This window comes from Trachemys scripta, chromosome 10, assembly GCF_013100865.1.
Source record: "Trachemys scripta elegans isolate TJP31775 chromosome 10, CAS_Tse_1.0, whole genome shotgun sequence".
In the NCBI taxonomy this organism is placed as follows: domain Eukaryota; kingdom Metazoa; phylum Chordata; order Testudines; family Emydidae; genus Trachemys; species Trachemys scripta.
In genome coordinates this window covers 49,909,163-49,920,192 of record NC_048307.1, presented here as the reverse complement: position 1 = coordinate 49,920,192, position 11,030 = coordinate 49,909,163, and the positions used below count along the sequence as shown (strand labels likewise).

Below are 11,030 nucleotides of genomic sequence, written 5' to 3'. Positions count from 1 at the left end.
AGGTAGGGTGAGGAGTCCTGGGGGGCAGTTAGGGGCAGGGGTCCCAGGAGGGGGCAGTCAGGGGACAAGGAGCAGGGGGAGGGTTGGGGGTTCTGAGGGGGGGAAGTGGGAGGGGCAGGGACGGGGCTAGGGCAGGACAGGGGCGGGGCTCCTCCCGTCTTCTTTTTTGCTTGCTGAAATATGGTAACCCTATAGTCAGCAAAACAGGAGAACCAGGACAGTAGAGGCACAAAGCAAAGAGAAGAGTGTGTCATAGAATCACACGGTTAGAAGGGACCGTAAGGGTCATCTAATCTAACCCCCCGCCAAGATGCAGGATTTGTTGTGTCTAAATCACTGTGTCAAAGGCAGTACCCGACATCAAGACATTAAGCCCCTTCTATTCATCTAGAATGAAGTAATCATTCACCCTATAGCGAGGACTATTTCAGCTGATGGATAAAATCTGGGGCCCAAACCCCAGTATATATATAGTATTGAAATACTCATGTTTTAAACATTTCTAAAACTGCTGGAATTACAATCATCAGTTAACTAAGAGGAGCTACTACAAATTCACTAACCCCTTACATATTAGGTAGTTATTATTAGGCCTGTGCTATCTACTTGCAACCCTATCTTCCTTATTTCATTGTAAATCGCTAATATGCACTGAGGGATGGATGGCAGTGAATATTAGAGGGCCCTTTTACAGAGGTTCCCCTACTTCATTAACAATCTCTGTATACATGTACTAAGACATTTCTCTAATCAGGACGAGATAGTCAATTTCACCCATCTTGCACTGTCCAGTAGGGTGACCAGACAGCAAGTGTGAAAAATCGGGACGGGGGTGGGGGGTAATAGGCTTCTTTATAAGAAAAAGCCTCAAATATAGGGACTGTCCCTATAAAATCAGGACATCTGGTCACCCTACTGTCAAGCAAAACTTAGCCATAGTCCCTGTGACATTCTGTACCTTGGGGGAGCACCCTGGAACCCCCATAATTCCTCATTTATATATAATTGTGATCTTGCATATAAAGCATGCCTTGTAAGATAACAGGGGAAAGGTTATGATCTGCTGAAAGTCATTTCTCTATCCATATATGCATATCATTAATGCATATGAAGTTATGAAAATTATGTTGTATGGTTGTCACTAAAACATGTTGTAAGCTGGCGAATGAGCCAGATATCACCTCCCCCGAGGCAACAGCAAGGAAAGTAACCAACACCCAGGCAGGGTATCAATCAACCCATCATCAGCAACCATTGTCCAGCAAGGGAGCTACAATGTAATGACTCACCTGCGTGAGGCCATACCAGGGGAATTGCTCAACCTTGCTGGGAGATTCAATGCCCCAGACATGCCTGGACTTGGGTTTTCCAAGCAGATGGACTGAGGGTATAAAACAGCCAGAGTGGCCATATGCTGACTTTTCTCCTGCCCCCACCTACACTGCAAGCAACTAAGGGCACATTTTCACTAGCAACGTGAAAGCGCTGCCACGGCAGCACTTTAACGTGGCTGTGTAATCGCGGCACCAGCACTGGGAGAGAGCTCCTCCAGCTCTGTAAAAAACCTACCCCCATGAGGGGAGTAGCTCCCAGTGCTGTTGCACTGTCTACACTGCCACGTTACAGCGCTGAAACTTGCAGCAGACGGTATATTCCTGGGGTACAGTGCTGGGAGGGGATTGGGCTGGTACTTTTCTCTGTGTGATTCATGAGTGGCTCTGGGAGCATTCATGCAATATAGCTGGGTGTGGGGCTCCACATGCTGTTGTACTAAGTGATCACAGTGCCTGGAGGGGCTTGCTGCTGGTCACTAGCAAGGCATTGTGAGAGACAGCCCAGACTGGAGAGAGTTAAGGGGGCACAGTGGTCCCACAGTTCCAGGGGATCCTGCTATGGTAAGGTAGAATAACATTCTAAATTAATGGACTGCATAACAGTCAGATGTGCAGATCTCTTGGTGCAAGAGAGTATGAGGTCACTATTAAAGTTTTGCATAAGAGCACAAGTTGGATGAATATGGAGATAAACCTATATCATAGACCTGGAAGTGACCTTGAAAGGTCATCGAGTCCAGTCCCCTGCCTTCACACAGGACCAAGTACTGTCCCTGGCAGATTTTTGCCCCAGATCCCTAAATGGCCCCCTCAAGGATTGAACTCACAGCCCTGGGTTTAGCAGGCCAATGCATCCCTCCCCCCGAAATTGGGGAACATACTGGTTTTTGGTATGTATTGAAGACAGAAAGAAATGCTTTATGGAATATCAGAGTGAATTACTGACAACATTGTACATGATGGCAAAGGTGGCAAGAAATGCTGGAGGCCTTTTCTGTAACTTCTTATTTGCATTCTCAAGGTTTTGGGTGATGGAGGTATGTCCTCATGCAACTTTAATTATCACTAAATGCATGTTGTTTTACTTTCAATATTTAAACATAAAAAAGACACATCACAACAGAAACAAAAGGCTATTAGTGTGAGAAACAGAAAACCTAAACTTTGAGGCAGGGAAAAAGCAAAAATTGAACTGTATCTTCCCACTATCCCCCCACTGCGCGCACACACTGAAAATCTGGGGAGCAGTTTCCACTTTCTCTTCAGTTAGGGACTAAGCATTTCTTGCAAGATGCTCAGCATTCTCAACTCCCACTGACTTCAACTGGAATTGAGGGCGCACAGTATCCATGGGAAGATTCTTCACTGTTAATAGTCTAGAAGATTTCCTGCATCACATCACTGACAAAAAACAGACCTGTGCAGCTGAGCTTTTTAAAATTGTACTGTTCTTCAGTATTGGAAAAAATACTGCAAAAAGACTTAGAATTGTAAACAGTGCTGTTCCTGTTGTTTGTAAAACTTTGGCAAATTGCTACATCAGATTAAAAAGGTACTTAAAATATTTGTTGAAAGTCTCTTGTTGCAAAGTGTTCTTTAAAGGTCCTTGAACAGCAGACTCTGGCACATAATAGAGATGTCTTAATTCTCTATTAAAAATGTCATTTCTTAGCATTCCCTCAAGACAATATAAAAGTAATATATAAAAAAAGAAACTGGTCTCAAATTCTTCCTTAGCCTATATATTCCCAGATAATGCTGCTTTTTCTTCCCTCCTCCACCCACAATGCTTGGTGGTTTCATGATAAAGAATTTATCTTCAGGGAGATCACAGAGTTGTGAACTCCTTTTTAGTGATCTGAAAGTGTCCTATGCTATAAATCATTGAAGACACTCATTTATGGTATATGTCAAATTGAGCTGGACCATAATGGAATGCAGCCAACAGTCATTAACAGAAATGCATGAAATTTAACAAAAAAATATTAATTTACATGTAGAGTTTAAATTTACATCTTGGTTATATATATTTATTTTATGGAGGGCAAATTCAAATATCAAACCCATTTAAAAATGGACTCTTTCTTTGATCTATTTCTTAAAAATACAGTTGAAAGTCGATCTAAATAAGTACAGAATGGTAACATTGCATCAGTTGCTTAACTTCACAATTTCCATGTGCTGATAAAAGTTGTGCAACTCTTGTAAACTCAGGATTTACCTGAATTTGCCAAATTAGTCCAGTAAAACGCATCTTCAGGTAAAATATCTTGTTCTTGATTTTTACTAACAGCATTTGGGGGGGAGGAGTTGAGATTATTTTATTTTGTTTTTGCTTTGAGAAAAGCATTTTTTACTCTTTAAAAGAGCAGTTTATCTTTTTTAATTAAATAAGATGCAGGTACCAAATTTAGATTTCTAATTTTATGATTTCCAGTATTACAACTTGCTACGGTAAATATGATTTAAAATAATAAAAATATAGAGATAAAAGAACACATCAAACTTTTATAATTAACTTGTGTTATCTTTTAAAGTATATGCCCTCTTTTCAGTTATATATGTACTCCTAACATCAAAAAGATATATGCAATACCTTTTTTAAAAATGTTTTATTTGATAAACTACCCTACCAACAGACCATCTTTGCAGAATTAAATTTAACAGTAAAGAACTAGACTTTGAGAATTTCATAATCAACCGACATATTCTGACATTTTTTTTTAATTTCCACTCTTATATTTCAAAAACATCATTTACAAATCAATTAATTTAGTTACTTTGAGACTGCTACATCATCACAAAATTTCACTATGAAAAATATTTATATTGTTCTTGAAGATACATTAACTGGGATTAAAATAGGCTGTTGAAAGAAATAAAGGTAAAACGTACATACAGAATAGAAGTAGAGTTTGTATGCAGATTTGTTTTCCATCATAATTAACTATGATAAACTTGTACCACAAAATTCCTAGAAGATGTCCCTCTTAATGCTTAGCAAAAATGTTATCCAATATTAACAAAAACAGATCTTCATGTAACTGATCAACTTGTCCAGGAATTGCCAACTTGTTCAGCATTAGCTTTCCAACCCAGAGATCACTTAAAGCCAATTCGTAGTAAGATCTGCAGGCAAAAGTTGTTTTAAATTAGTTGTTGCTAACCAGGTCTTTGTTTAGGCAACTCCTTATCATTGGCAAGTCCCTCTAAGCACTGAAAATGTTGCACTGGCAACCCACACCTTTATTATGCTTACACACTAAGGTCTTGTCTACATTGGCAAGTTTCTGTGCAGTAAAGCAGCTTTCTGCGTTGTAACTCCCGAGGTGTACACACTGCCAAGCCACTTAGTGCGCAGAAACTGCACAGTTACAGTGCAGTAAAAAAAAAAACAAAAAAAACAAACAAAAAAAAAAAAAAACACCCCAACGAGAAGCGTACAGCTTTCTGCACCAGGGCTACAGCGCCGCGGTGCCAGTGTAGACACCCTGGTCAATTACAGTGCTGCGACTGGCCTCCAGGAGGTGTCCCACAATGCCTGTTCTTGCCTCTCTGGTCATTGGTTTGAACTCTACTGCCCAGCCCTCGGGTGACCAACCATGAGTTCCACCCCTTAAATTCCATGGGAATTTTGAAAGTCCCTTTCCTGTTTGCTCGGTGACACATGGTCTCAGCACATCTTTCCAGGTGACCATGCCTGTTCCACACACCAGGCGATCCCCCACTTGGAGCTATGCCGGGAGAGGAGGTTGTCCAGTCCCAGCTGTGCTCCAGCTGTAGGAATTATGATACCTACGGACAGAGTTCACGATACATGACAGAAAGGGGCCATGACCGGGACACACTGCAGTGCAGGGTCAAAGTAATGGAGCTGCAGAACACCTACCACAAGGCGTGGGAGGCAAACCGCCTATCCAGTGCTGCCCTCACGAGTAGCCAGGACGAGGATGCGTAGGGGAACCCAGAGGCAGAGGACGACTCTGAGGTCAGAGACACATGCAGCCAGGAGCTCTTCTCTACCCTGGAGGAGGCTAGCCAGTCATAGCTGTCAGAGCTTGGCGAAGCACAAACAGGAGAGAAGGCTCCTGGTAAGTGGCTTTGATTTTGGGAATCACTGAAGCGAGTTGTTGGAGGCAGGAGGGTTGCAGAAAGCAGGCCTGTGTCTGTATGGTGCGCGTACCACCACATGCCTAGTCTGAGCAGCAGACCAAGGTGTTGATTGGCTCCCTCACTTCACGGAAATCTTCCTCAGAGATCTCCAGGAAACTCTCATGGAGATATTGGGCAATCTGCTGCCGCAGGTTCTTTGGCAGAGCTGCTTTGTTTCTTGCCCCATTAACGGTAACTTTCCCGCACCACTCTAAGCATCATGGGGGGGCTGAGGAGGGGGGTGCATTGCTGCCCACAAGTGAGCCACATAAGGGCCATGGTGGAAGCCGCAGTCTTGGAGAAGACCCTCCATTGATTCCCTGCTAACCCTCAGCAGCGAGCTATCTTCCATAATGAACACAGCTTGTGGAAAATGTGCTGGCTCTCCCCAAGAGCCACGTGCCCAGTGTACAGTACGGTCCTGGAACACTGATTTCCCCTACCCCTGCGGTTACTCACTATTTTGGGGGTCTTGGGGCTCATGTGTGCTTGCCTGGAGTCAGCCAGTTAGTGATAAGTACTGTATGTGAATAGTGGCTGTGTTTTAAATCACTGAATCAGTGGTCTCTGCATTGCAAACAATACTGCTTCTGTAAAATGTTGCATTTTGGCTCTACAGATAAGACCTTGGGAGCCCAGCCTCCCTCTTTGTTATCGCCAGCTGAATGGCTGCACAGAATTAGAAACGGAGACGAAGAACTAAAGAGGACTTTCTGCGTGATGTGATGATGTACTCCGTGGCCGAAAAACTAGAATTGAAGGAGTGGCAGGACAGCATAAAGAGGGACCGAAAGGAGAACGTGGCGTGCCAGGACGAAGCCACGGAGAGGCTCTTAAACATTATGGAGTGCCAACTGGACACGCTCCAGGCGCTACTAGCACTGCAAACCGAGCAGCTCCATGCCCACCCTCCCCTGCAGCCGCTGTTGCAAAATTCTTTCCCATGTGCCCCCCAGACACTGCCAACACACTCTTATCAACCTCCTGGCTCCAGTCTGTACCCGCTACATTTCACTCCTCCCCCGTCACAGTATAGCACTGCGGACTCTCAGTACCCACTGCACTCAACACCTGTCCCTCTGCAGTTTAGCCCTGCTGAAGTACAGTACCCATTGCACTGTACTCCAAAGGAGAAGGTTGGATAGGATACCTGGACATACACAAATCTTTAACCGTCCCGGGACCCCACCTCCTCCTGGGACCCTCCCTTCCCCCATCCCCCTCAGTGCTGATGTGTTTTTTTGCCTCTCTCCCTCCTCCGGTTGTTGTTTTTTAATAAAAGAATTGTTTTGGTTTGAACGCAATCTTTATTCCATTAACTGGAAAAAAAACAGTGCCCTGCAAAGCAACCGGCAATTTTCTTAAATCTTCATACTGCATCATCTGCACCAAACACAATCACCTCCTAGCATTACAAGCTCTGCACTTCCAAGCATAGCAACAAATATTAGTGGCTTTCAGCTTCAAATTGCTGTCTCAAGGCATCCCTGATCCTTATGGCCCCACGCTGTTCCACTCTAATAATCCTTGTCTCTGGCTGTTCAAATTCAGCCTCCAAATGCTTAGCCTCAGCGATCCAGCCCTGAGTGAAGCTTTCACCCTTCTCTTCACAAATATTATGGAGCGTACAGCACGCAACTATAAGCATAGGAATATTGTCATCAGACAGGTCCAGCCTACCATATAGGCAGCGCCAGCAGGCCTTTAAACAGCCAAAAGCACACTCAACAGTCATTCTGCACTTGCTCAGTCTGTTGTTGAACAACTCCTTGCTGCTGTCAAGGTGCCCCCTGTATGGCTTCATAAGCCATACAACTAAGGGGTAGGCAGGATCTCCCAGGATCACAATGGGCATTTCAACTTCCCCTACGGTGATCTTCTGGTCCAGGAAGAAAGTCCCTGCTTGCAGCTTCCTGAACAGGCCAGTGTTCCAAAAGATGCGTGCGTTATGCAGCTTTCCGGACCAGCCTGTGTTAATGTTTGTGAAAAGCCCCCGGTGATCCACAAGCACCTGAAGAACCATTGAGAAATACCCCTTCCGATTAATGTACTCAGTGGCTAGGTGATCTGGTGCCAGAATTGGAATGTGCGTGCCATCTATCGCCTCTCTGTAGTTAGGGAAGCCCATTTGTGCAAAGCAATCCACAATGTCATGCACGTTGCCCAGAGTCACGGTCTTTCGGAGCAGGATGCAACTAATGGCCCTGAACACTTCTATCAACACGAATCCAATGGTCAACTTTTCCACTCTGAACTGGTTAGCAACCAATCAGTAGCAGTCTGGAGTAGCCAGCTTCCACAGTGCAATTGCCACATGCTTCTCCAATGGCAGGGCAGCTCTCATTCTTGTGTCCTTGCGCCGCAGAGCTGAGGCAAGCTCATCACACAGTCCCCCTGATGTGGCTTGCCTCATCCGAAAGTTCTGCAGCCACCGCTCGTCATCCCAGATGTGCATGACAATGTGATCCCACCACTCAATGCTTGTTTCCCAAGTCTAAAAGCGGCGTTCCACTGTGGTCAGCATCTCCATGAATGCCACAACCAACCTCGTGTAGTAGCTACTACTCGTGGCGAGATCAATATCAAACTGCTCTTGCCTTTGTAGTTTAAGGAAAAACTCCACTGCCACTCGTGACATGTTAGTGAGAGCGAGCAGCATATTGGTCAACAGTGCAGGATCCATTCCTGCAGACCGAAGAGGCAAAACAGAGCGTGAAGTACACAAACCGTTGAAAGATGGCACCAAATGCAGACGGAAGCATAGCAAATGCTGGGATGCAAAGCAATGCATCACAGAGCATTGGGACAGGACCCAGGATGCCCCGCGACTCCCTCCGCCTTCCCACAACTCTTAGCGGCAGAAGAGAAAGAGATGCTCTGTGGGATCGCTGCCCAGAGTGCATCATTCCGAATACCACTGCAAATGCCACAAGTGTGAACACGCTATTTCGCAGGCAGCTGACAGTGTGAACACACAACTGCTGTTTACCTTCAGCGCTCTCTGAGCGACACTGTAACAGCCGACGCTGTAACTCTGAAAGCGTAGACAATACCCTAAAGCTCTACACAATTACAGTGCAAACCAAACGACGATGTAGTTTATGACAAAGCAGGCAAAATCTTACCAAGATTCATATGTAACTGCCAACATTTTATGGTATAGTTTGATACTCTTAAAAATGCTTCTAATATATATGTAAAATTAAATAAAAAATATGTTAAAAGAATTTTAAGGTTACAAAGTCAAGCATTCAAAAAAGTTAGGAAATGTCAAAATTAAGATTTCCTGCGCAACCTTGATTTAGCCCCCTTGTGAGTATACATTAAGATAAAGACTTTAATTACGTAATCACGTACTATATTTTTCAGAAGACCTCTGCTTCATTCAATACAAAGCAGGAATGGTGTTCATTGAATGGGCAGCTATTCAATATTTCTTTGTATCCTCTCCATACAATGCAGAGCCCAAGGCCCAATTTATCATACATCAGCCAAACCCCGAACTGAATATATAATTACTAAATTTCTCATGGGCTTTTCTATGGTACTCTCAACAAAGTACCTGAGTGGTCACAGACATTAATGGATCTGTCTTCACACCACTATCACATTATTATCCCCACTTTATGGATGGAGAATAGAGGCACAGAGACATTCAGGTTAAAACTCACAAAAACTTAAAAGGAAACCTGCACAACACCTTCAAAAGATAAGCTTAAATTCCTAACTTTGTTGTAATGAGCCTTAAATTCAGTGTATTTATTAGGTCCATGATTTTCTAACAATCTATAACCCACTAGCTCTCCTTTATCTTATAGTGGCAGAGGTGTTTACTGCCACCTATCCCAGACCTGAAGAAGAGTGGTGGGTAAACGCAAAAGCGTGTCTTGTTCAACAGCTGAAGTTGGTCCAATAAAAGATATTACCTCACACACCTTGTCTCTCTAATATCCTGGGATCAACACGGCTACAACAACACTAAAAACATCCACTAATTTTGGATGCCCAGCTTGAGATGCCCAGGGCCTGATTTTTTGCTGTACTTAGCATTTGTATAGCACTTTTTACAGTAAGTTCAAAGCACAGCTCCAGTCAACTTCAATTGCAGTTGTGAGCACTCAGCACTTCTGCAAGTCTTGTCCCAGGTGTCTCAAGTTCAGCAACTAGAAAATTAGGAACATCAAATTAATGGCAACTTATAAAAAAATTGGTTAAAGTGATTTGCCAAGCGTTGCATAGGAACTCTCTGGCAGAAGCAGGGATAAAATTTTCAGCCAAAACACTATATTTTCTCTACCTGCAGTCCCCAACCCCATTCATTATACACCTTCCAAATTCAAATTGTATGGCAACTTTAATTCTGGTATTTACTGACTTTTGAGTTCTTGACTTTGCAACCTGAATGTTCCTTTAGTGTAGATTTTTTTAAATGTCATTTCCTAATTTTTTTAAAAAGCAAACTAAAAAGAAAAATCCGTGTGGAATCACATTGACCCCTATGTTGGTCATCAGCAGTGTTGGCACCTTTAATCCACAGCCCAGATTTCTACAATGTGAGCTGAGTAATTGGTAATAGTAGTCTGTTACCCTTTCTGAAGACTGGCCACTAGAGCAGGGGTTCCCAAACTTGGTTCGCGGCTTGTCCAGGGTAAATCCCTGGCAGGCTGCGAGACACTTTGTTTACCTGAGCGTCCACAGGTTTACCTGAGCGTCCACGGTTTGCCGTTCCCGGCCAATGGGAGCTGCGAGCAGCCATACCTGCGGATGCTCAGGTAAACAAAGTGTCTCACAGCTTGCCAGGGGCTTACGCTAACAAGCCGCGAACCAAGTTTGGGAACCCCTGCCCTAGAAAGTTTCATATCTGTTTGCTCCAGGAAAGGAATGCTGAGATTCAAGAATTCTGGTTTCAATTCCAGGTTCAACAGGGGAGGGTGCTGTAGTAGCCATAAAAAAAAAAAAAAAAAACACACCACACACAAAAACGAACCTATCCCTCTCCTCCCTCTACAGCCCGTCTGTCTCCTCTGTTTCTATCCACTATCACCCACAGTCCTGTCTCTGTACATTCTGCTCCTATTCTCCATGTGCTATCACCACTGAGAACTTAACGGAGAAATGGCTGCTTGACACAGTACGGGGCCTCCTTCCCTTTCTGCACTCAGGACATATCTATACTACAAACTTAAGTAGACCTATGTTAGGTCAATTTACAGCCACTGCAATAATTACTGTGGTGGTTGATGTCCACCCTACCCCACCCTCCTTTTGTCAGTGGTGGGCATTCTCACCAGGAGCACTTCCACTGACTTAAGAGGGGCAATGGGGGGGGCGGGGGAGAGCTGAGAGTTGCAAACAAAGCACAATATTTATTTTTGGTAAAGAAAAATCTTAAAACACTGTTGCATTGCATGAGTGACTTACCATCATGTTATAACTCTCTGCTACATCAACAGTCTCACTTATCACATTTTTGGCTGACCCCATAGAGTTTTCATACCTGTGTTAAAATAAATGTAACTAGTCATTACTTTATTTTATGCCATA

General features: G+C 43.9%; 1 protein-coding gene across 1 annotated transcript in view; it reads right to left on the bottom strand.

Moving 5' to 3' along the window:
- SCAPER (S-phase cyclin A associated protein in the ER) overlaps positions 1 to 11,030 on the bottom strand; it is a gene marked incomplete in the record, with an annotated part of 368,987 nt that overhangs the window by 353,149 nt on the left and 4,808 nt on the right. Inside the window, 1 exon segment of the mRNA XM_034784768.1 lies at positions 10,908 to 10,983. Coding sequence (XP_034640659.1) covers positions 10,908 to 10,983 — 76 coding nt within the window.